The 27,188-nt window shown below is 39.3% G+C and overlaps 1 protein-coding gene across 1 annotated transcript in view; it reads left to right on the forward strand.

Annotated features, from left to right (window-relative positions):
* Positions 1-27,188, forward strand: part of fndc3ba (fibronectin type III domain containing 3Ba) — a 139,930-nt gene that overhangs the window by 30,321 nt on the left and 82,421 nt on the right. The window contains exons 2-3 of the mRNA XM_052548244.1: positions 7,860-8,007; positions 11,347-11,422. Coding sequence (XP_052404204.1) covers positions 7,888-8,007; positions 11,347-11,422 — 196 coding nt within the window. The 5' untranslated portion in view covers positions 7,860-7,887. The remainder of the gene's footprint in view (positions 1-7,859; positions 8,008-11,346; positions 11,423-27,188) is intronic.

Below are 27,188 nucleotides of genomic sequence, written 5' to 3' on the forward strand. Positions count from 1 at the left end.
ACTGAATTAATTTCCTCAACTATCGAGAAGCAAGTTCCTCCTCACATTCACCAGTACAGACTCTGAAAGTACAGGAACTTAGACGCAGTGGCCGAGTTTCCAAAGGGTCCATGTCGTTGTGCTGGACAAGGCGATAACAGTTTGTGGCGCACTGTCTGTCTGACCCATTCCCATTTGTTCTCTCTTGTTCCTTTTTTGTGTCCATCTAGACTACGGAAACTATCTGGCATGTGACAGGAGGTACTGGACAAGAGTGAGAGAGACAGGCAGACAGAGACTGGCTGTACTGCACGCCTCACTACCCAGACTGCCCAAGATTTAATTAGTCTCTGTGTGATATTTATGCATAAATAAAAGTGGGAGCTGCCATATTTTCTCAGTCTTGCAGCCCACAAATCTCTTTCCTTGTTACAGCCTCCCTAAGGCCACAGACAGCTGAGTTGCATAAAACCTTGAAACTTGAAAGTTGCATAGGACGTCTTTGTCACCTGTGGTGTGTTCCTGAAGCCCCAAACCACAGCATATCTGCAGAACATTGCGTTCCATTGATGCCATCTGGTGCTTTCTCCATTTGTCTTGATGTCTGTGCTTGTGTCATGCTGTGGGAAAGGAATTTTGTGGATGTGGCTAGCCCACATCTCATGGCATGTGATGTGGGTGTTAGTGAGTTGTTATTGTCCTGAGACAACATTTGGATGCATCGTCTTGGCAAAATGCATGGTACATGAATTAAGTTTGTAAGTTGTTCATGAAAGCATCTAACTATTTTATTGTACTCCTGATAAGTTGTGTTAGTGTGGTTGTGCAATCATGACCCACAGCTGGCCCTTCCCGCCAGGCTGACAGGAAACAGGAAAGTCAGTGTGTGCATGACTAATTTTTTTATTTATTTATTTTTATGCCGTGCAAAATCTGGACTGAGGCGCTATGGCAAATCACCCACCATGTAAATTGGCTGAGGGGACTGTGTGAGTGCATATTATGTACAGTATGCCTGTACTATACTTCCCTCATTGTCCTGCACAGTGTTAAATATTGCAGCGAGCAGGCTGTAGAACAGGAAGTGGCTCAGTGTGTTTTGTTCTCAATGGGAGACAGTGATATTCATCTCCGGTTACTAAAAGCATGGCCCGTCATTCAAAAATCCCCTGTGCCTTCATTCAGAAATGCCTTCTCTTTTGTATTTCCCAAGATCTGTTCAGTTCAACACAAAATCTGGAAAACTAGTCTTTGGACTACAGGGAAAGAAAGCCAAAACACAACACAACAGTCCAGTGAAGCCCTTAGCAACAGGCCTAAGCTGTTACACACACCTTTATTGAGGACTCTCTTAAAATTTTTGACGAACGGCAATTTTTCAGATTTGAATTTAATGTTTTGCCACAATTATTATTTTTTTTTTTAATCGAGGAATCATGATTTTTAATAGAAACATTACCAAATGTTATAATTGGATGCTTTGACAATATGCCAATGATAACAGAAAATGATCCAAACACGTCGGCACACATGATTTAACTGCTCACGTGTAATGCGCTCATATCGCTAGGCGCCATTCACACAGAATCTGCTTTTGTGTTGAAAAATATGCAACAGGAGTGAACTTCTTTTAACTTGAGCGCTGCATTTTTAGAATGTTGTTTCATGCATGAGATGCTGCAAGAACAGACGCTAGCGCAAGTGCAACAGTCAACCATGTCCATGTTTACATACAAAAACAATGTAAAAGCATTAAAAAAAACTAAACAAAACCTGGAACTTCTACTGTGTCTGATATTTCATGTTTGCCTCATGGTGACAGGCTGAAAGCTGCTGTTGTTTTTACAGAACTTTTATAATTAATAATAGTCTACTGGTGTTATACCTTCTGTCATTTTGAATTTGAATGAGATTTTTAATTTCCCTCTTATTATTTCTGAACTTATATGTTTAAGACAAGTTTGTATACATTGTAGTTGTAATTCATGCATCTTTTCTGCAAAGATACTTAAGTTATTTTTTTTAAACATTTACAATAATTTTCTTTAACTAGAGGGTTAATAAAGAAAAAGTTACTTGAATCACGTTATAGTTATATTTTCAAGTTGACTAGTTTAAAAAAAACTTCCGATCCAAGGTTTAAAAGATAAATTAGAAAATCAAGATTTACATTTTTTTGCCATATTGCACAGCCCTAGGAGGAAGAAATAGTGTAGCATTCCAAACAAGGAAAAAATTAAAACATTTATATCCTGCTTGTGGCTTTAGATGCTGGTGGGAACAGAGTTGTGGACCACCAACATATCAAGTTGCCCTCGGCTAGAAGATTCCTCTCCTCCCTCAGAGCACAAACCTTCTCACAGCCGCGCACACACACACACACACACACACACACACACAAACACATGTCTGGTCAGCTATCCTTGTGGGGACTCTCCATAGGCGTAATGGTTTTTATACTGTACAGACCGTATTTTCTATCGCCCTACACTAACCCTACCCCTAAACCTAACCCTCACAGGAAACTTTGTGCATTTTTAGATTTTCAAGAAACTTCATTCTGTGTAATTTATTAGCTCGTTTACCCGTGGGGACCTCAATTTAGGTCCCCACCATGACACGAGTCCCCATGAGTCTGTGTGTATTCAGGTTTAAGTCCCCACCAGAATAGAAAAACAAGTACACGCACACACACACACACACACTTTAAAGTTTGCATAAAATTAAACTTCACACTATCTGTTTTCTAAATATATATGTACTTTGATGAATCATTCATACTAAGAAATGTTTCATTTCTAAATATTATGAGGCTATTGTTTTACTAAAATATCATGACTGGACCTTCCAGTGAAAATGGCACACTTTCTGGTCATGTATGAAGGTCTTTTCCAATCAGTTAGTCCCCATGTGAGCTCATCCCATGGAAACTCACATTTCACATTTACCTCCAGGACTTGTATCGCAATGTTCAATCAACAATTAATGCGTAAAAACCATGTCCCTGCTCTACATTTTTCTACTTGGATAATCTGTTACACTCAGATGTACATCACAATATGTAAGAAATTATTTATTGCTACTTTCATTTCATTTTGACTTCAATGTCAGTTCACTCTACAGCCACGTTGGCAACAGGAAGCTATCTAGATATTAGGCATGTAATATCTAATAGCTAATATGTACTTGAATTGAGTGCCATTCAGTTGGGGTTTTAAATAAAGCATTTTCTGAGATGCACATTAAACACATAAAACATTAATTTAATTTATCTTTTAATTATTGAAAATTAAGCAAACTTAACTTTTTGGTAAACACGGGATTTACTATTAAAAATAGGAATTTGCGTCGATAATTTTTTGTAATCGAGTTACTCAAGTTTTCAAGGAATCGTTTCAGCCCTATAGCCAATAGTACTGATATAAATCTTCATCAGTATAAATTACGTATTTGTCAGGCTCACCCATCAAGTTCTTTCATTGTCTCAAAATGTTGATCCCTACAAGATTCAAGTGGGGTTATCCTGAGTTACCCGACATTGTAAGCGTGAAATCTCATGCTATGATCTCCCAAGGCATACTCAGCCTGTTTTTCATCTACCTTTAATCTAAATGCCAGGTAGAGTGTTGTGTGCTATGAAAGCTGCAGAGGAAGCAGATTAAACAAACCTACATGCTTATGGATTCAGTCAACCCTTGTTTATCAAGTTTATTAGGGTTTGTTGGTACTCCGGTTTTGACCAGCTGGTTTGATTCATTTATTTAAAGGTGTGTGTGTGTGTGTGTGTGTGTGTGTGTGTTTTAAACACTTGAGAGAACGAAGGTGGAGGAGGAGCAGTAGAAGGAGAAAAGGTCAAGTGAAAGGATAATGGGGCCCACCATTCCCCTAAAATAACAGTTTACTTTCCTTGCGGTGCTGTGCCTTTAGCCAAATGCATGAGCTGTGCGAGTTTGCATGTGTGTCATTGCATGCAAGCATGTGTGGAAGACTGTGCAAGAAAGAGAGTGCTGCAAACAGAGCTGCTTTTTGTTTTTCAAATTGTGGAGGTGAAATTACTGTGAATTTTATTTTATTTTTGGATTTACAATGGTTGGCCTCTAGGTATGTGAAGAACAGTGCTAAGGTTAAGGTCAGATGTCATTTGCTGAATGGAAAGGTTTCACAGACACAGGATTCTGGGTTTATAGCTCAGCTGGGCCTCTTTGGCCCTGGCTGGCAGATGTGGTGACACCTCAGTGAATTATCATCTTTTACGTCCTCTGTTAGATTCTAGAGGCAGTCCTCAGTTTTCGCTTCCAGCAGCAAGCCTTGCCCCTTCACACAAGGCTGTCTCTCATCCCACCACTTCCCTCAGCCTCGACGAACAAGCGGCCGATTGTTGCGGCCTATCCTTGAAGGAATTTTTCAATTTAACATTTTTATCGTCTTTTTGGAATCGACACCTTATTAATCAGAAATTCTTTGAAAGAAGAGGAAACCTCAAGGATTTTACTGGCGGAACAGCCTTCACGATCCATGAACATAACTGCAAACACACCAGCTGGAAAACAAAACAAGATATCTACAAAATGTGAGACCTATTAGGCCAGCATTTCTGTAAACAGCGCTATTAAGCCATCACAACCCATATCCATCTCATTGTAAGTTTCAACTGTAAGTTGTACAAATCCTAAAATAAATGCAGGCTTCAGTTTCAATGGAAATCCTAATTATAGCTTTTGGTGGGTATGAGGCCGAGGCTTAGCATAGGCCCCATTAGCTGCTAAAGCAGGAGGGATCCAGGCATCAAAGCAGCTCAGCATGGGCCGCTCAACTGAACTAATCTCAGCCTAACCACCCAGCACTTTAACCTGTCGCCTGAAACCACGACTTCATCAGGACCACTCTTCACAGCCAACAGCTGACTGAATTAACTCTGATTGCCCTTATTTAGACTTTTAATCCCATTTCTCTCTTTTTGCTATCTCTTTCTTTTGTTTTCCATCCATCTCTCTCTCAGAGTCTTCCCCTCAGCTCTCTGGGACTGTGGCTTGGCGGCTCTTGAAAGGTCATTAATTATTTCTGGTTAGCTGAAGGGTTTTGTCTCTGTGTGTGGCCGTTTGTTGGACTGTCTGTCCGTCTCTCTCTCTCTTTCTTCCTCTATTTCATGTGCGGTGGTGTAATTCACCGGGATTCTGTCTTGTTTATAGTTCTGACACATTCAGAAGCCAACTTTCCAACTATCCATATATTCTAGCCTGCTGTCTTAGACCATTTGTTAAAGCTCAGTCACTAGTGAGGGATTCTGGACTGTATACTGTACATGCTCTTGTAGTCTCATCAGCCAATCAGTGTCTTCGGAACGTTGTATAGTAAAGACAAGATTTGACAAGGTACGACTCAGTCTCTGGTCAGTACTGGTAGTCCTCACCATGCTAGGATACCAGGTAAAAGATGGTTTATTCCTGGCTGATCTTCCTGCATTTCCAATCCAGAGCCACATTCTGTTCTCATCGCTGTAGGAAAAGCTCTGATCGTGACTGGGCCTAAAGGAGGTCACCATCTGGTTAATCGGTTTACTCTTGTTCTACCATGTCAGTCGCACCTGATGCACTGCATAAATATCGAGCACGAGGAGTGGGCAAAAGGTAATGAAGGATGGATGGAAAGTCAAACAGAATGGAGAGAAGAATGGTGGATGGCCCTCATTATTGCACAGAGAAGGAATCCGTTTTCTGCTGTCCTGATGTCCACAAACATTTATAGTATCTTCAGCTGGGTTTGCACCTCTCTTTTTTAAAGTAAACCAACTGCCGCCAAATAACTTTCAGATTTATGTCTCTGCTTATGTAAATCACACAAAACTAACAATTTAACATCAGTGGAAAGAACAGAATGTAGGGTAAAATGGGACATGATGTGGTCTCTGTTTTCCAAATGACATTTTATTGGTTTTTGCTGAGGCTAGGGATTGCAAGGGCTTTGGAGTCATTTTCCTATGCCTTTATTTTTAATATATGTAGACACTACTATTCCTATACTATAAATGTTTTTTATTTTCAGTTGGTTTTCTCACTATGGCTGCATTTGTTTTTATCAAAAATGCGTAATGTTGTAGAACGTTTGCAGTTTCAAATAACTTTTTTTTTTTTTTTGTTATATCTCTTTGCAAATACAAGAAGAAATTGCATTTTTAAAGCTGGATTTTCAGCAGCCATTACTCCAGTAGTCTGTGTCACATGATCCTTCAGAAATAATAGTGCTTCTTTCGGGTATGGTGATGTCACAATGTCGCTCATTTAAATAACCGCTGCTCTAGAGAAGATGAAGAAGTAGAGTGTTGTCACCATATTGCAGTTATGTTAAGGTGCATGATAATTCTGAAACAAGCTCCAAGCAGTTCACCAATCACAAAGCACTGGGCCAGCTAACCAATTAGAACACATTTCGAGGGGTTTTATCAAAACAGGGACTAAACAGTGTGTTTGAGACAGACTGGAAAGAGAGATGCTGCAATCATGTAGGATATGTGAAACATAATGGAACAATCAAGTATGAAACCTCCGCTTTGTATTCTAATACACCCTAAAAACTAAATAACTTTGTAAAACTTTGTAAAAGGGCATAATAGGACCCCTTTAATATTTTTTTTGTAAACTGAGATCTATTTTTCTGGATTCTTTGAATAGAAAGCCCAAATTAACCGCATTTGTTTGATTTGTTTAATTTGTTTCAAATTAAACCCCTTGTAATGTTACAAAAATCCTTAATGCAAGGGCCTTCTTGCTGAATAAAAGTATGCATTACGTGAAGTATGTAAAATCTGTATGACTTTCTTTCTTGTATGAAAAGTAGATGATGGTGTTTTGAAAATGTTTGAACTATTTTTGTCTATTTTTTTGTTCATACAGTATAAGTCAGAACAGTCCAAAACAACATTGGACGTCATTGACCTTTGTGTGTGTGGACCCCCCCAAAAATGTATTAGATCATTTTCTGTGTTCAAGAAAAGAAAGTAAGTCTTAAAGGCTGAGAATATCATAAAATTCTGTCTTCATTTTTTGGGGGTGAACTATCAACAACTTTCTTTTTCCATTTTCGGTCCTTATGATGCATAGTATTTTATTTTGTTTGGTATTTTTTGGTATGCCTTCTGGTGAATCATGTGCAAGGGTCTGATGAAGTCAGAGATCTTCTTTTTTTTCCCTTTCTCTCTCTCTCTCTCTCTCTCTCTCTCTCTCTCTACCTCTGCATTCTGGTGCTGTGGGCTCTGCCACGTTATGCCTCTCTTACAGTGGTGGTACTGTTTACATGTGTGTTTGTTACAAATGGCTAGCCTTGTATCCAAAATGAAGAAATTGTGTGTGTTTTCCTCTACTTCACCTTTCATTGATGACTTCATCACCTTTTCATTCCCCAAACTCTTTCCTCTCTCCTCCATTAGACCACAGTCACGCAGCACTAAACTGACAGATCATTACCAGCATTGTTTTTGGTGAAATTCCCTCGAGCGCCCTACATGTTTCAAAACTCAAACTCTGTGGGGTGGGAGTCCACTTTTGCATCAGTTACACACTTTTCTTATTTAAGCGATCTTCCCTAGGGCTGTCCAGCTCACAATGACACTGCTGTGCTCTACGGTTGGCTTCAGTTGCCTGCTGAGTCACCGCGATGCAACTCTGCATCTTCCATCCATTTATGCATTCGCTCAGTCACTCAGTCGTCACAAAGCAACCAAAGATTGTGAAATCATCTCAGATAGATGTACACGTCTACCTTACTAACAGAACAAAACCAGAACGCCCAAAGAGGTTGCATGTACAAGATCATATGACATTTTTGCCGCATTCTTTTACGGTTTGATCACCATCCATTTCTATTTTTTTTCTGTCTCCTAACAGAAAGGCAGTCCAGTAAAGTTCTCCATGAATGTACGTCACAATGATGATGACAGACCAGATTCCGCTGGACCTGCCACCACCACTATTGAACGGGGAGGTGGCCATGATTCCACACATGATTAATGTTAATGGGGATGGATCGCAACAGGTGAGCATTACTCTGGGCGGTGCATGAATTGATAATGTATACCTTTGATGCATCATATTCTTAGAGCAGGGATTTTTTTTATGTGTTGCTGAGGAGCTCCAATAATGGAAGAAGTATGTAGAAAGACCCATTTTAAACAGTGCCACATTAAGTAATTAGCTTTTATATTTTCATTGCACTATTTATTCTGGAAGCTTTGAGAATAATTTCATGTGTTTTTTTTATTTTATTTTATTTTCTAGGAATTTCCTAAAGTAAAGATACAGCAAAATATACAGTATTGTTCAAAATAATAGCAGTACAATGTGACTAACCAGAATAATCAAGGTTTTTAGTATATTTTTTTATTGCTACGTGGCAAACAAGTTACCAGTAGGTTCAGTAGATTGTAAGAAAACAAACAAGACCCAGCATTCATGATATGCACGCTCTTAAGGCTGTGCAATTGGGCAATTAGTTGAAAGGGGTGTGTTCAAAAAAATAGCAGTGTCTACCTTTGACTGTACAAACTCAAAACTATTTTGTACAAACATTTTTTTTTCTGGGATTTAGCAATCCTGTGAATCACTAAACTAATATTTAGTTGTATGACCACAGTTTTTTAAAACTGCTTGACATCTATGTGGCATGGAGTCAACCAACTTGTGGCACCTCTCAGCTGTTATTCCACTCCATGATTCTTTAACAACATTCCACAATTCATTCACATTTCTTGGTTTTGCTTCAGAAACAGCATTTTTGATATCACCCCACAAGTTCTCAATTGGATTAAGGTCTGGAGATTGGGCTGGCCACTCCATAACATTAATTTTGTTGGTTTGGAACCAAGACTTTGCCCGTTTACTAGTGTGTTTTGGGTCATTGTCTTGTTGAAACAACCATTTCAAGGGCATGTCCTCTTCAGCATAGGGCAACATGACCTCTTCAAGTATTTTAACATATGCAAACTGATCCATGATCCCTGGTATGCGATAAATAGGCCCAACACCATAGTAGGAGAAACATGCCCATATCATGCTTCACTGTCTTCACTGTGTACTGTGGCTTGAATTCAGAGTTTGGGGGTCGTCTCACAAACTGCCTGTGGCCCTTGGACCCAAAAAGAACAATTTTACTCTCATCAGTCCACAAAATGTTCCTCCATTTCTCTTTAGGCCAGTTGATGTGTTCTTTGGCAAATTGTAACCTCTTCTGCACATGCCTTTTTTTTAACAGAGGGACTTTGCGGGGGATTCTTGAAAATAGATTAGCTTCACACAGACGTCTTCTAACTGTCACAGTACTTACAGGTAACTCCAGACTGTCTTTGATCATCCTGGAGGTGATCATTGGCTGAGCCTTTGCCATTCTGGTTATTCTTCTATCCATTTTGATGGTTGTCTTCCGTTTTCTTCCACGTCTCTCTGGTTTTGCTCTCCATTTTAAGGCATTGGAGATCATTTTAGCTGAACAGCCTATCATTTTTTGCACCTCTTTATAGGTTTTCCCCTCTCTAATCAACTTTTTAATCAAAGTACGCTGTTCTTCTGAACAATGTCTTGAACGACCCATTTTCCTCAGCTTTCAAATGCATGTTCAACAAGTGTTGGCTTCATCCTTAAATAGGGGCCACCTGATTCACACCTGTTTCTTCACAAAATTGATGACCTCAGTGATTGAATGCCACACTGCTATTTTTTTGAACACACCCCTTTCAACTAATTCAACTAATTGCCCAATTGCACAGCCTTAAGAGCGTGCATATCATGAATGCTGGGTCTCATTTGTTTTCTGAGAATCTACTGAACCTACTGGTAACTTGTTTGCCACGTAGCAATAAAAAAATATACGAAAAACCTTGATTATTCTGGTTAGTCACATTGTACTGCTATTATTTTGAACAATACTGTATAAAACCCAATATTTTGGGGAATTGTGGTTGTAAAGTTACGATATTAAACCTAGTTATTCAGTTTTGCATATTGAGAACGTTTTAATATAAACATGCTGACTCAACCAATGGCATGAGTTTGGGCTGGAACTATTCAATGCAATTCAGTTCTTTAGGAAACCTGTTAAAAGACAGTCTCTTCCAGTTTCATTTGGTGCACCAAATAAACTCTCTAAAAATGTAAAAGGGGAACAAAAATAACATTTAATTTGAAGTTCAAGACCATTTTTCTGTGTGTTCATGCTGTGCTGAATGAAGAGTTCACAAGTTAAGTTCTTTAAGAGTTAAAAGTGAAAGGTTGACTAGTTTTGTGGCTGCAAGTCAGCTGTTACCTTTCTCACTACTTCTTGGCTGGAAGCAAAGCCACAAACATCCAGGTCAGTATTTTGGTCAACGAGAAACATTGTAGTCATCTTTCATTAGACATTCAAAGAGCACTGTGTACCCTCAGGCTTGCTTCACATTTCCCTTGCACATCTCTCTGTTGATCTGTGCTATCAGAGTGGATCAGTCTGTTCTGATCTCTTCTCCAGGTGCTGCAGATACAGTGCCCTGGCGTGTTTCCTTCGGCCAGGGCGGAAAAAGAATCAGACCCTTGAGAGATAAGGAAAAGGACATCTGTAGCAGATAGTGAAGGTTACGTGCCTTGGATTCAGCCAGGCCCACGCTTCTTTGCATAACTGAAAAGAAAAACAGACCACACAATCTGACAAAGTTGTCTATCCCCAGGATTCTTGATTAATTGTTGCATTCAGTGTCAGCCTGGTATGCAAAGGTGCAACGCTTGCGTAAGGATGTGGAAATGTGCATTTGCTTTCTGCCAGTATTACGCGTCTCTGTGTTGGTTGAATCCTTTATCTGCATTAGGTGTGTGCCTAGAAGAGGAGGGAGGGTAGAACACAAGGTTTTGCTCTGGAAATCCGGCTTGACTCTTCAGTGCATGCCGCGGTTCCCATAGCAACAGCAGCAGCAGCAGACAGTGTGTGTGTATGTGTGTGTGGATGCAGGAAGTAGGTGCCCAGATCTCCAGGGCTGGAGTGGGAGATGGGAGGTCCGCCTGACACACGACCATCAGGGCTGTAAAGAAGCATAGGTTTCATGCGACATGGCGTGCCAACTTTTTCACATCTACAGGCACGTTTGCACTCTCAACAACCTGTGCTCTGAGAACATGATGGTGAGCAGAAGATGACATGGCGAGCGGACCATTCCGAGGGGGTTCCACATCTGGTTCTATTACATCTGGTTGCATCATATTTGCTTTCTTGGCAGTTGTGGTCACTGTAGTTTGCTAATGCTCCACGGCTCATTTTAAAGTTATGGATTAGTGCATTTTAAGACTTTGCAACTTTTTTTTCCTGTCTTGGATTGTGTTTTTGGAATCTGTCTGATTCCCAGTGTTTTCGCAGGTGATCTTCGTGCAGGTCAACCCTGGAGAGACCTTCACCATCAGAGCAGAGGATGGATCCCTGCAATGCATTCAAGGTACGTTGTGCTTCCCGTCTCATGCAGTTTAACTTGCAACAGGTTCCTCAATCCTGCCATCTTGGGAGCTTCTTTCTGGAGTTTGCGTATATGATTTGCGAAGCGAGGGATGGTGCTGTTGTTCCCTCTGTTCCTGTTTGCGTGGTGTTTTTCTAGCTAATCAAAACCATGATTGGTGTGTTATTGGATTTGGAGCTGGTGTAAACCGATGAGAGGCCGGGCGCAGGGCCACAACTGGCATGCTTCTGAGGATATAAAAGGCAGAGTGTACAATGGTAGATTACAAAGCCTCTTTGTCTCACTACCCCTCTCCTTTAACATTCAATGTCTTTGTAGCTAATTAACGATGGACAAGATGGATTGTTTGCACAGGCTGCGGTTGGTTTCTCAGAACAGCTGCACAGACAAGGACAGCTCTCAGAGGAGAGCATTAGTTTGAGAAGTTGCTCAATTTTCTTATCCGTTGCCTTTTAAAAATCCAAGAAGGAAAAATTGCAGTAAAATTTCTTCTTAATACAGGAGACGTGAATGGTATAGAAGCTGGTAGCATAAATCTAGTGCAGTGTTTTCCAAACTTTTGTCTTATTTAATATATATATATATGCTGAAGTGACAGCAAAAAGATTTCTATTCATCAAAGAATTCTGAAAAACACTGAAAATGTCACAGCTTTTACAAAAATATTAAGCAACAACTGTAACATCAATAATAATGCAAACTTTATATTAGGTGGCCCTAACTATTATATACTTTAAAAAAGTGCATTGTATTTATTGTGTTCATATTGTATTGCAAAACACTTTTGCTGCTACTGAGGTGGGATACAGGTGAGGTTATGGGTGGGTTAGGGTGTAAGGGATGGGTCAACATTGTAAATATAAATGTAATTTATAGAAATTAATTACAGATGTAATTGCATGTAGGTATTTTTTTTAATGAAAATATGTACACAATATGTGCATTGTATAAAATGATTAATTTAAATGTAAGTACATAATAGTTAAGGCCATCTAATATAAATGGGGACCGATAATTTTTTTTCCTGAGCAGCATATTAGAATGATTTCTTAAGGATCATGTGACTGAAGACTGGGGTAATAGCTGCTGAAAACAGTACATTTGAAAATTAATTCAAATAGAAAACATATTTTAATGTATGTATAGATGTTATATATTAAATATCGTTTCACAATATAACAGTTTCTAGAGTGTGCAAATGTCACTGCAGTGTCACTTTCTTTTAGTAGTGGTTAAGATTCAGACATGCTGACACAATGTGGCAAGTGTGATTATTGGTTTTATACACCCGACCCATACAATCAAGATAGTCACTAATGATTAAGTTTAGACTCTGGCAAGGTGGCTGTTTAGACATTTAAACGGGCAAAATCACAGCCGTGTAAGAAAACACTTGTACTTAAGGTAGCATAACACCGATTTCCCTGCTCTTCAGGTTGTGGAGGCATAGATGGGCGGAGAGCCGGCTGGATGGGCTGTGAAGGGCACGCTGTTGTGATAAGGGTCAGAAACAAGGCTCTGTAGGGCTTGGCAGAAACATGTGTTGACACAAGAATAGAACAACAGACCACAGGCCACAGCACTGGCCCTGCTTGCTGCCACAATGTGTCTTTTGTGCGTTTTTCAGCTTTAGGTCCTCACCTGTGATTCCCAATAGCTCTTTCTTGATGCAAGAATGCATGAACTTTCATCCATTGTAATCGCAGTCAGATTGAGACATACAATCAAGTGTCCTTTTTGCTGCATTTTTTGTCAAACCAGTTCCTCCTATAAGAAAAGCATCAATGCTGTAATTAATGGTTGTACTTTTAACCTCTCCCTGTGTAAGGTTAAAAACAACAAGGAAGTACTTAGGTCAAGCCTTTCAGGTCGTGCTATTGTGTTGGACAGAAGCACACAAGCACATCCGACGCTTGGTGAAAAGGCTCGGCTTATGGCATCACTGCGTTGAAAAAAGCAACCCGGTGAAACAACAACGAGAACAAGGTGTGGTGCACGGAGGAGAGGGGCATTTCAAACGCACGTGTTTACAGAAAAGGTCATTGGGTTTAATTAGAAGTGTCGACTGAAGCACAGGCTCTGAAGTAGCTGCTTTTTACAGAGATGCTTCTTTGTCATTATGCAAACCTCAGAGCAGAAGCCTAGATTTAAGATTTTATATAAAGTAACCGCTGTTTAGCCCGTGGACCGCTGGCAACACGGAATGCACAGAGAAAACTTTTTGAAAATGCTTGGGCCAAGATCGCATTTGGAGTAGAAAGGTTTAATTTAAAGGGATAGTTCACCCCAAAATGATCATGCTGTCATCATTTACTCACCTCATGTTGCTTCAAATCAGTATGGATTTCTTCTGCAAAGCATAAACTGTTTTGGTCCAAAATAAATGTAGTTCAAGGAAACAACAATATTGGCCCCTCTGAAAACACTTTTGTGGTAAATGACATAACTTTTTTTTTGGTGAACTGGTACTTTAAATATGAAAGTTTCTCTCTCAGTCACTTAATTTTCGACAGTAGGTCTCTGGAATCATTGAAGTAGGCTAGTGGAAAAGTGAAAAGAGTAGGCTGTTGGTGAAGAATTTTATAATTAAGGATTCTCTGCTCTTATTGGTCACTTTGCATCCTCCCTTATCATCATCTTTCATTGCAAAAACTGCACTTTTTCCTGTCTTCCCACATGGAGATCCCACTCACCTCTATTTTTGACACACATAGAGGAATGTTGGGCTTTATTTTTAGCATCTTAAGCCTCAACTTTTTGACCCAACTCAAATCTTAACCCTTCGCCTGCCAGGATCCATTGTCGGCATTGCAAACGCTAGTGTCTTTTAAGTTTTTGGCTGAGTGGCAGGTCATTACGGCGCTCTGAGCACTATGTTTACTGGAGTTCCAGCCCGCTCCTATCGCTGCTAATTAGAGTGGAAGAGGTTGAACTGTAATCTTTGTCTTGTTTAAACAGGGTGACCTTTTTCTTTTTCCAGGGGACCGCTTAACAACCCTCTGCCACAGTCTGTTCTCGGCAGTAAGGCTGCTTCTTGCTGGTTTCCCACACTTTTGCAAAAGGAGGGCGGTCATGCTGTTTGAGTGCAGTCTGTTGCTCGTTGTCTGTTTTGTGTTTCTGTGTGTGTGCCCCTTTTTTTGTTTTGTTGTGAGGTCAAGGTAGTGTGTGAAGGTGTTATCTCCAGCATTTCCTGGCTGAGAAAGAGCACAGTTGTGTTTTGACTAGCCTAGCGTAGAGATGTGGCGTTTATGAAGGGCAGGTAAAGCAAGTTTTGAGGTTAACTAGGGACACTGGTTCCATTTGAAGGGGCATTCCAGCCATCTGTGAGCACTTCCTGTTTGTCGTTTACCCAAGGTCCTGGCCTGATCAGCCAGCTACTTTCATCTCGAATGCTTTTGGACAGACATTAACCATTTTCATTTGTTTTCTTCTCTCTTCAGTATCTGCTGATAAGGCACTAACTGTTTTGGTTTTGAGCATTTTTTTTCCTGTCAAGTCTGGAAAACATGAATTGGCTTTCTCAGCCCATTTTTACTTCTTTATTGTAACATTTCTAGTTGAACAGGATATTCAGTGAAACAAAACATGTAGGTTTGTGCTTGGTTTCATCAAATTGGACAATATTGACTGGTACTATGATGAAGATTAGTTGCTAAAACGATGCCTAGTTTGCTATTTTGCTAATGGTTAACATTATCCAATAGGCTGTGGGGCCTAGGTGACATCATCAGAAAATGAAAGTTGTTTCATAGTAGAAAATTCTCATGTTTTGATGTTTCACAAAGAAAAATTGCATTCACAAATGAAGAATTTAAGAAAATGTGTATTAAAAGTAAATGTTGTGACATTTTCATATATATTTTAAAGGTAGCACACCAAATATACAACCTGAGAGTATCTTATGATTGTTGAACATGGGACAACTGTAGTGTAGACATTTATAATGACAGTCAAAACAAATTGTGGATATAATGCATCTCAATAAATATGAACATAAAATCACTAGCATGTATTGATTTCACAGTGTTTTCTTGGCAGTTTGATACGCAATTGAATTAAGATTTCACAGTTGAATAAGCCTGCAAGTCCTCTTCACTCCAGCTTGATGAAATGACACAAAAAGCCCCAGTATCTGTGTCTGTACTGTGAGTATGTTTGTGTAATTAAGTATGTTTTATTGTTTCTGCTCTGAGGAGTCATGGAGAACGGCTTCTCTGGTGTAATTACAGCTTTTGCTGAGAGCACATTATTCTCATCTGCACGCCGTAATTTAGCAATGATGCACGGCAAAAGCTCTGCAGTCAGCAAGCACTGAATCTGATTCTCTGCACATCACGCACCAAAAAGATTTCATTTATGCCTCGGAAAGCATATCGAAATTAAACATGCTGAATGAATTTGTCAGGATCCCAAGGGAGTCAGTATTGGCCAGGAAAAGAAAAATGAACAAGGAAGACGTGTTGCGTTCTCCGACCGAAAGAGGACAAAAGTGTTCTTGTCCTTGCCATTGGACTGTATCTACACTGACTGAAGGTCATTAGCTATCTTTAGAAAAGCCTCGTGAATGGCTATTGTAGTAAGTGACTTTCTCAGCTTACCGTACTCCTACAAAGCACAGAGATAGAGAGGCAGACATTTCATGCCACAGACTCGAGTAGGAATGGACTCATGTACTGAGGTAACGGCTCAAATACTTTCACATCTAAAGACTCACATCCCACCTGAGGAATTGCTTGTAGTCATTTCATAACTGATTAATCATCTTCCACGTCAGCAGTCCATGTGCTTATAATTGCGCTGTGCTGAGACAAATGGGAGAGTGATGGACGGATAAAATACAGAATCTGAACTGTAACCCTGAAGGCAGCTGTCCTGTCTCCTGCCGAGGTTTTACAGAGGTGAAAGTGTGTTAGAGTCCCTCCTTTAGGGTTCATTTATCTATGTGCATAAAGCAGCTGGTCTTCTGTTTATGTTTGGGAGTCCCGTCGCCTGAGAAACGGGTCTCGTGTTAGATAATACTGTAGGTCAGCTGGAGAAGACACTCAGGTAATGTGCAATAGCATGTGATGATGAAGGATAACTTTTTGAAGGAACCCAGAAAAAGAGTTCAGTATTGCCTCTGATTATTAAATTATTTCTTGTATCACTTCTTGTAGGGGATTGAAGCAGCAACCTTTTAGTTATCAGCCCTTGACTTTAACCTTTAAGCTACAGCTACCCAGAGAAGACAATCAGTCCAGTCCTACATGTTTTGAATGGTTTAAAAAGTGAGTTTAAAGACATTGAAAGCTCCTGAGGTGAAAAATGACTCTCAAGTAGCTCAGTAGAGCTCAGGGGGATGCTTTGTTGTCCAGACAGTTAAGATGAATGCATGGATTTGTCAGAATGTGCAAATTTTCTTTGCTGGATGGTTTAAGTGGCCGCCATATGCGGCAAAGTGATATGGAGTGACACAGAGGAGACCGTTGACAGGAATTATTGAATAAAGTTGTTATTATTGTTATCTTCGCTTATAAAAACTGTTCCCGTCGCTTCATATAACCCAGATTGCACGTCTGATGGCAGATGGACTATTCTGACGATGACTTTTCATTCCTTTTATGGACCTTGACACTGTTATTTACTTGGCAGTCTATGGGACAGTCTCAAGCCTCCAGGTTTTCATCCAAAATATCTTAAATTGCGTTCCGAAGACGAACAGAGCTTTTAACAGGTTTTTTAACATGTGGGTAAGCGATAAATCTTGGGGTGGAGTATCCCTTTAAATCTGTTAAAGATCCAGCGTAAACACTGACAAACCTGACACTCGTATGTGATGACTTCAGTATCCAATAAGAAAAAGGTCTGTGGGACGTGTGGTGGCTCATGGAGAAGAGCAGATTCCCAGAGAAAGACAAAGGCTAGGCGAATTGAGAGAATTCCTCCTGTCTACTGGCCCAAGCTCAAGCGAGGAGAGCAGTGTGGGGTGAGAGGGTTCATTTGGACAAGGCCCGGTGACCGTGGCCAGAGAGGCACAGCCCGAGACGATTTGCCCGGCTTATTCCAGATGTGCCTTACAGGCTTTGGCAGAAGATTAAAGCTCTGCTGCCCATTCCTCAGCCACACCCTCTCAGAGCTGAGCGAGCGAGTGAGCGAGAAGAAGGGAAAGAGTGTGAGCACATCAGGTCTGCATACCAGAGCCTCTTTAGATCTTTGCAGTTTCAGCACAATGTAACTTCAAAATGTTCCTTGCAGATCAAAGAATGTGAGCTCCAGTGAGGTTTTAGCTGTGTGACTTGGTGTGGCACCAGGGTAGTTTGGGTTGATGTGGATCAGAACGCAAGAAGGAAGAACCTGGAAGTGCCTTCTTGTGCTTGTGTCCTGAACTTGTAGATCCTTTAGAAAGGTCAAGGATTGCATGAGATCTCTTTGAGTCTGAAAAAAAGACAAGTTGTTTTAATGCAGTGTTAGTTCATTATTATTCTTAAGTTGATATTTTTAGTGTTTAGATGAAAATATATTTAAAATTGAGTCTTTTGTTTAATGTTGTCATGTTCATTAATTATTCATCAATATTACAGTAAGACTAAAATGGCATGTACGCTCATGTTTGAAAGTTTGGGTCACTAAGATTTAATAAAGGAACCCTGAATAAAAAGTATCACAGTAACTTAAAAATATGAATCAGCACAACTGTTTTCAACATTGATAATGATAAGAAATGTTTCTTGAGCAGCATATTAGAATGATTTCTACTGGACTGGAGTAATGATGCTGAAACTTCAGCTTTGCATCAAAGGAAAAAATTACATTAAAAAGTATAATAAAATGGGAAACACTTATTTTAAATTGTAATAATATTTCACATAATTAAGTCTTTTCCTGCAGATTTTAAATTCAAATGCTGACTCCAAACATTTTACCATTAGTGTAATTTTAGTTGACAAGAGTGCAATATTACAAAAAAGTTCAACTTAATTCAAGTTCATTTGTGCAAGTTATGTCGTGTTAGATATGATTACATTAGTGTGTATATTTGGTTACCTGGGTTATTATTTTGCTATTATTTGTTTCTCAACATGTTTTTAGTTCAAATAGGTTTTATTTTGCTCTGTATTTCTCATTTGTCAATGGATGCTTGTGTCAGAGGGAATTATTTTTGTTGCATGATAGAGCATAACTTGCGCAAATCCTTGTATTTTATTATATGACTCACCATTCTCATTGAATTTGATGCTTAGGTGGTGCTTAGTCAGGATTAGTCAGACGTTTAATGTTATTTTGGACCTCATATGGCTGAGGAGAGGCATCTTTTCTCCTCGTTTCAACTTACATCTGTCTGAAAGGTTTAGAAGGCCAGATGCAGCTCTTCCAAGAACGATTGCTAATATTCTTTGGAAATAAAGGGGGCTTTAGTGAAACTGGGTTGGCTGTTCTCAAATCTCAGACTGACCTGAACTCCTGGATTCTTTTGCTCCGCTCTCTCTCCTCCCCTCGGCCAGACGATTGCGTCCCGTCTTCTGTTTTTAATCTCTCCTCGTGCCTTTCTGCATTCTCACCGTCTCACTGGGAGTCTAGTCCTCCTTCTACAGTAATATTCCTTTGCTCACTCATCTCTCTCTCTCTCTCTCTGAAGGCTGTCTGCTCCAGACAGCTTGAGTGCGACCTGGCAGCAGTTTTGTTTCCTGCTGACGTGGCTCTGTTATATCAGGGCTGCTGAAATCCCTCTCCCTCTTTCTCTACCTCCCTCCATCTCCTCTACTTCCTGCTTCAGTAGCTGGCAGTCTACATTTGTACTCACAACCAGTCCCACAGACCTTTAGTACTGATCAGTCAGTTTGCTTTCATTTGGATCTGGTTGATTCTTTGCGGTGGCGTATGGAACGGAGTTGAGTATGGCTGGTGTGGTGCTGTGCCATGTCTGCCCCGCTGTGCTCCAGCTGAGGAGTCTGAGGTCTGTGCCGGAGCCAACGATGGACACGGCTCTCCAAAACATTCCGCTGATGCAAACTCTTCTGTCTGGAGAAGTTTAAAAGGACAGTAAACCCAAAATGAGAATTCTACCATAATCTATAGTCATCCTGCTGCTTAGTTAATTTGTCTAGTTATTAAGTCCCAGCTCACTTTTTTTTGTTTCCTTTCCTTTTTGGTGAATATTAGGTATTTTATTATTTTTGCCTAATTTTAAGTTCATTTGACCTTTGTCATATAGGGCCAGTTATTTAAAAAGCTTGTTCAGAATAATCTGGATGTTTGCTCTCCAGGATCAGGTAATCCATTTTAGTTTTCAAAGTAAACCTGGTTTGGTTCATGATCCAGGTACACACTTTTTTAGATGACCAAATCTGCATTACTAGTGCTCTACAAGCCCCTAAAGGGACATGGTGATGGGAAAACACATGAAATGGAAAAATATATGTCAGTGCTTTTGCATTCTCTTCAAAAAGTTTTGCATTGTATTCACACACAAAACTTTGCGCTCGCTCATAAAGAACCTCGTTTGACTGGTTCACCTCTGATGATTGTGCCAATGTAGTTTGCAAATAATATTTTTGTTTTTGTTTATTTTATGGTATTGACAGTATGATGTATTGTCTCTATTACCCATACAACTCTATTAAACTGATGCCATGTTGACATTCCGAGGTGCTGACTCTCTGGCTTAAAACAGAAGAGTTTGGAAACAATTTTGAAAAAAACTAAAAGAATAATTATTTTGCAATTGCATGTATGTGGTGATGTGATGTTGCTGCATAAATTACTCATTCTGGCTCTCTTGGTGTATTCACAATATGTTGTCTCAATATGAAAGCCAGTGTAGACAATATGATTTCCAGTGAATTTTAAGGTGAACTATGCCTTTAGGCAAACCACTTCTTTGGTTCCCAACTTGTGGAAGTTAGGGTAAAAGAGGACGAGAGCTCAGTGGGAGCTTTTCCTCTAGGTCTTGTAGGACTTCCTCTTGTACGTCTTCAGCTAAAGGTAATCTGTGGTTCATGAGTGGGTCATTGTTATCTCCTTGTATCCTCCTCAGTGTGGGGGCAATTTAGAATAGTAAAACGACAGACCAGCGGAAAGATGTTTACACACACACTGTCCATCTAAATGTGATGATCAGCAACTTGGCACTTGATCTGAACCCATCTGTTGTCTGTGGAAGAGACAAATGTCTTTCATGCATGTTATTTCAACACATTACCTTATGCTAGTGTCAAAATGCTATTGCATTTAATGAGTCCAAAAGCCATAAAAACAGAAGAGGATGCCGGAGGCCTCGCACACACTGCGCTCATATACAACCTCCCCCCGAGAGTTCTCCTCTAATCGGTCCCTAGGAGCCTTAGGCTCCAACTTTACAGTTCCTTTCATGTTAATGGAAACCATTAACTTGGTTGCTGGAGTCAATAACATTCTCATAACCAGAGTATGTGTGTGTGTGCATATATGTCTTGTGTTAAAGGAATGCCATTTTTTTGTCTCACAAAAATAAATATCCTGAAATTTAATATGAGTAGCAGTAGATATCAGGTATTCAGTGTTTTTTTTTTTTAGTTTGTAAAATAGGTTTAAACCTTAGTGAGCTGCAGACTGCTTTCAACTGTATTTTCTAGCATAGCATGCTTACTGAAATTGAACCTCATTATCCCAGAATGCATTGCAACATTGACTGAATTGAACATTCGACGTGCGCAAGAGGTCAGCACTCATTGAATTGTTTACAGTTGATTCTACATACAGTCTGATGTTAACATGTTTCTAAGATAATTTATTATGATAAAATGAAAACAAACTTGGCTTAAACATTTTTAACGATATAAAACTATTTTTGGTACTTTTAGGTTTAAAAGTGATAATGTAATATGGTCACTATTGTTCTCTATGCAGTGTTCCAGCGAGCTGTGCTTTGCTAAACTCAGGGTTTGTTTCTTTTATCTGGTCCTTCTGGCTGAAGATAGCAGATTAGGAAGAAGAATGTGAGGCCTGGGTCTGATAGCACCGTGAGGGACTGTGAATTTCAGCTATGGGAAGCATGGGCTTATCCTCACTCTTAAGCTTGGAAGGCATTCAGGCATTCTTTCAACTGCCCTTTCAGAGAAAGTTCAGCTAGACCTTGAATCTGATGAGGCCAGACTCAGGATAGATGTGCTGTACACACCTTAGGTCTCGAGCCATCAGCAGTGTGGACTGCAGTTTGCCAGCATGATGATCTGTCAGATATTTGCTTGATGATTGTTGGCATGGGTTAATATTGATGTTAGTTACTGTCAGTCATAATATTTCCATTAATATTTGATTATTTTCTATTAGGTGACAGTTGAACATGTTTATGTATGTTTGTGTGATTTCGATTTTTTTTATAGATGATATATTATTATTATTATTATTATTATTATTATTATTATCATCATCATTATTGTTGTTGTTGTTGTTATTATTATAAATAAATGCAAATATTATTACTTATTGTTAACCATTATTAACTAATAATAACCCAAATTAATATTATTGATATTAAGTGCTGCCAAACAATTAATCGCAATTAATTGCATCTAAAATCTTTTTTTTACATAATAAATATGTGTACTGTGTATATTTATTATGTATATATTATTACACACACATGCATGTATATCTTTAAGAAACATTTTGTTTATTTAATATAATTATGATATAATTTATATGAATATAATTATATACACCTAAACATGTAAATATTTTAAAAATATATGCTGTGTTTGTGTCTATGTATTCTTAATAAATATACACAGTACACACATATATATCATGTAAACAATTTTTATTTTGGATGCGATTTAAATCATTTGACTGCACTAATATTAATAATATCAGTTGTGTTTTTGTTTTGTTTCGTTTTTTGTTTTGCTTTGGTTTGGTTTTTAATGTTGTCTTGGGTTTTTGTTTTTGTTTGATTTTAAGTTTAGTTGTTTTTTGTTTTCAGTCCACCCCAGTAAACTACCAACCTGTTGTTCTGTTTATCCTTAATTTGAGAATAATTTAGCATCCACCATAACAAGCCTGTCAATCAGGCATCTTTCATACTAGCGACAAGATGAAAGAGGGAAAGCATAATTGTGTTTACTGAATGTCCTTGAGGAGAGACATCTGTTTGATTTGAACCACGTCCAGAGCAGTGCAAGAATCTGCTCTTTCGTTTTATCACTCTCTCTTTTTTTCCCTTTTCCCCTCTTTCACACACACACACACACACACACATTCTCACATATATACACTCTACCCTGTTCTTCTGCTTGAATACATTTTTAAGGTCTTCAAGAATGACTGGATGGAGCTCCTGGCCTGATTCTTGCTCACAAATGTCTGGGTTTGTAAAGCTGGGGTGGAGGGGCTTGGCTGATGTGCGAGACTGAATGAGATGAAGGTGCTTTGGGGAAACCGAGCTGGATGCATGACTCTCTGAGATCTGAACGATAAGGAGCTTGTGTGAGTTTCCACAACAGCCCTCCGCCAGACGTGCATCCCTGGGGCTGAACCGCTTTACACATGGAAAGAAAAGAGGATGAAGGAGGGATGATGAAGGAAGCGATAGCCACAGAGCACATGGTGCTCATTTACTCAAGCAGAAAAGCTGCATTCTGATGCAGAGGGCTGGACTCACCAGCACTTCTGGGCTGATGGGAGTTCAGTTTTCACAAACGCTACAATCTCTAAGCTGAGATGAAAATCTCTTTCCAGAACAGTGTTACAGTTACGAGTGAGATGTTCTAGCGATATTTCAGGGAAGGGGTCTGTGGAGAGCTGTACTAGTGTATAGCCTGTACAGGACGTCCTGCTATGTGCACCAATGGAAGTTGGTTTCTTAGTGCTTTTAAATGGGATTAATTAAAGGGACAGTTCACACAATTTTAATTCTCGTTATGCACTCATTGCATATGCATTCCAAACTTGTCTTCTTTCTTCTGTTGAAAACAAATCAAAAAAGATATATTGAGGAAACGCTCAAGGATTGTATAAAATAGTGTATCTTATTTTAGTGTTTTGTGCCATTTTTTTTTTTCTCTCTAGAATTGGATTGGAACAAAACCCAGGCTGTATACAAACCCACAGCTATCACATTAGCACCACTGATCAACATATTTGATTCAAATGTGCTAATCGTTAGGCCGCAGCTCTGAGAAATTAAACTAAAATGCACTGGAAGCAGAAATCCACTGGTCTGCTGCCATTCTGGCTTTGCTTCAGCATCAGACTTTTCTGGCTGCAAGAGCACTTGATCTTGTTTTCGCTGTTGGCTGCATTTTTAAGGCCGGTTCTCAAGGCCAAAATTGACAAGAACCTTCCTGGACACCGTAGTTCTGTTTTATTTACAGGATATTGGGGGAGGAACCGTATCCAGGGGAACTAATGAGAAGTGTGAGAGCAGACTATTTTCAGAGAGCTTATCCGAAGGGCAGAGCAGGACACTGTGTAGTCTTAACCCCTGCATTCCTGTCACATGATTTCAGGACGCGTCCCCCTCCTCTAAACACCCAGCGTTACTGAACACACTTACAGGAGACACCGCGAGGATGCAGCTTGTGTGTGTGTGGTATTTACACGTCATCACTGGCTCCAGGTGTGTAACTGGGGCGATGAATGTGTAAAGAGTGAGAAGGCTACAGTAAACACAGCTGTTGAAACACACAGTGCTAACTTTTTCCCAAAGTCCAGTTCTCACAGCGTTATCCTGACCCGTCTATGCACATACTAGGATTGGGAATCATTACCTTCCTTGGCGATTCCTTTTATGCTTCTTTTATTGATTATTCTGGAGAGAATACACAATCATTTGAAAGTAATTCAGCTTGCATTTAGTGATCTTTAGCAGCACTTTTTAAAACATAAGTGGTGTCGTTAATCACGATTACAGCTTTAAGTGATGCTCCGTTCTACCTGGGCTTCATCTGCAAGCAGCAATATATCAAATCTACGTGATCACAATGCAGCCTTCAGCTTGATGCAAATTTTACAAGCCTTACACTTTCTCTTTTAGTCCATCTAGGAATTTGTCAGGTTTGACTTAAATATTTGTTTTTCATAGTGTACATTATAAAGTTGTTACCTTCAAATGTAACTTTCAAAACAACTGATTTTTGTTTGATGCTTTACTTTGTTTTATGCAACCATATACAATATATACATTTTCTTTACATGTGACATAATAACCTGTCATCTTCACTTATGAAAATTTTATTTTTAGATGTATGCTTCTTATTTATTCAGTTTTTTTTCTACCGTCCAGCTAATTAGCAATTGGCTCAGTTGGTTACTAGTTATTCGTTTTAAAAAAAAATTTTTTTTTGTTGTTTATTATTATTTTAAATAGTAAAAACTACCCAGCACTGCCGAAAAATATTAAAAATAACCCAATAAAAAGACACAGCAGACTGAACCCAGCATTTATTAATAAAAAACTATAACTATATTAGATTAAACTATATTAGGCTATGTGGCCTAATGGTTAGAGAGTCGGACTCCCAGTCAAAAGGTTGTGAGTTCGAGTCCCGGGCCGACAGGAATTGTGGGTGGGGGGAGTGCATGTACAGTTTTCTCTCCACCTTCAATACCATGACTTAGGTGCTGTTGAGCAAGGCATCGAACCCCCAACTGCTCCCCGGGCGCCGCAGCATAAATGGCTGCCCACTGCTCCGGGTGTGTGTTCACAGTGTGTGTGTGCACTTCGGATGGGTTAAATACAGGGCACAAATTATGAGTATGGGTCACCATACTTGGCTAAATGTCCCTTCACTTTCACTTTCACTTTCGTATATGGATTTTTGTACATAAGCTTATCAATTTTGATCTGTTTCATTGTTTATTCTAGGGCAAATTATGTAACCGTAGCATCGTGAATTTTCTTTTAAAAGGTACAAGTACTTTAGGTTAGTATGGAAAAGAATGTGAAAATTTTGCAGGTGCTAAGCTTTTTAGGGACTAAATTGCCTGATAATCCTGCCATTACAACAGTTTGACTGTGCAGAAAAAGGTTTCCAGGCAATAGAAAAGAAGGTCATTGAGTTTTAGTATTCTGTTAAATCTTGAGCCATTTCCGGTACGGAGAACTGTAGTGTGTGTTGTTAATGGAGAGCAGAACGTCTTGCAGACTGCCAGTGGAGATGGAGATGACTGCATGCTCTAGTCATCTGTAGACCATCTGACCCACTCACGCTCACACCCACACCTGTGGGGCAGGTAATGTTTACAGATGTGCAGATGTGGGTGAAGTCATGTTCTTGTGAGTCGCTTCCCTTTGAAGCACATCAAAGACGGCAAACACACACTCAGATGCGTGCTGTACACTCCTCCCTCTCATCACCCCAGTCCTCATCCTCCTCCTCAGAGTTATGAGCTTATAAAAACATTACACTTGCTAAAGTGATCCCCAAAGGAGGCTATGAAAGACATTTTAAACAAGTGCTCCCTCTTCAACTTTGACATGTGTTCTCCTCTGAACTTGACTTGTAAAAACATGGATTGACTTTTAAAGTGTAGCTGTGGGGATCTGATCAGATGATGAACTAGTTTAGGTGATGAGTCACTATACAGGCTCAACAATTTATATATATTATATATTATTATTACAAAAAAATTGCCCTTCCAATATATTACTCATTGACTCTGACAAAAAAAAGTGTTTTATATATATATATATATAAATAAATAAATAAGCGACACATTTCTATTAGTGGAAAATATTTATATACGTTTATATAAATATAAAGATTTATTTTTACAATAAAATGTGAAGGTTTATTTATTTACTAAATTTAAAAACTAGGTTTTTAATTGGGAATAAAAGTAATTCTGGAAACTCACAAATAAGTTTATTTTAAAAAATATGTACATTTAGAAAGGAACAGTAAACGCTCCTCGTATTAGATTTTCTCAGGTTTACAGCATTTTACTACAGGACTTCCCAATGCCTAAACAAACATTTTTCCTTATTTCACTTTTGTTGTAGGAGGGATGAAAGGCTGCATTAAGAAAGGAAGGAAGGAAAGGAGGAAAACACTTTATCTGACCATATCAAGGACAGGCAATGGTGATTGTAGATGCAGGCAGTTAAAGAACAGTTCTCCACTGGTGGGCACGATATGGCAGCCTTTCTCCCTCTTATAAAACAGAAGCGTTCTATGCTAGGAAGCTTCCTCGGATCGGTTTCTGTCTGCCACGTTTAGGTCTGTTCGAACGTGGCACCTGAGTTCAGGAATTTGTCGTCTGCTTGAGAGATTTGGTGTGAAGTTCTTTGCTTTGTTTTCTTTGACTTGTGAAGAGTTGTATGTAAAACTGTGTGGTATAATGGGCTCACATTATTAACTGTTATCTGCTCACCCTGTCCTGAACTTGTTTTCTGGTATGTTAAATATTTGCCGCAGTGAACGAGGGTTTAAAAAGCGCTGCCAGTAGTTTACAGGAAGTCAGCTCACAGATAAAGGTTAAAGCAGGGTCTTGTCTATTGCAACGAGGTGCGAGTCGCTCATCGTCAGAGGCTGTGTTTACACGCGCTGTCTGTCCTTCTTCCTTAATCCCAGGAGTCAAAGAGTTCAGATCTATGTGTGTGTTCTCTCTCTCCCTTTCTGCGTCAATTTCATTATTTTTGAAATGTAACCTTTTTTGGTGAACTTTATAATATTGTTTGCGTAAACTGTTGCCAAAAGCACCAAAATGCAAACAAAAATCAGTGATAAAATAAAACAACTAATTTGCTGTACAGAAAATAAATTAATGCATATTTGTTTTTGTTTCATTT

This window comes from Carassius gibelio, chromosome B2 (genome assembly GCF_023724105.1).
Source record: "Carassius gibelio isolate Cgi1373 ecotype wild population from Czech Republic chromosome B2, carGib1.2-hapl.c, whole genome shotgun sequence".
Lineage (NCBI taxonomy): Eukaryota > Metazoa > Chordata > Actinopteri > Cypriniformes > Cyprinidae > Carassius > Carassius gibelio.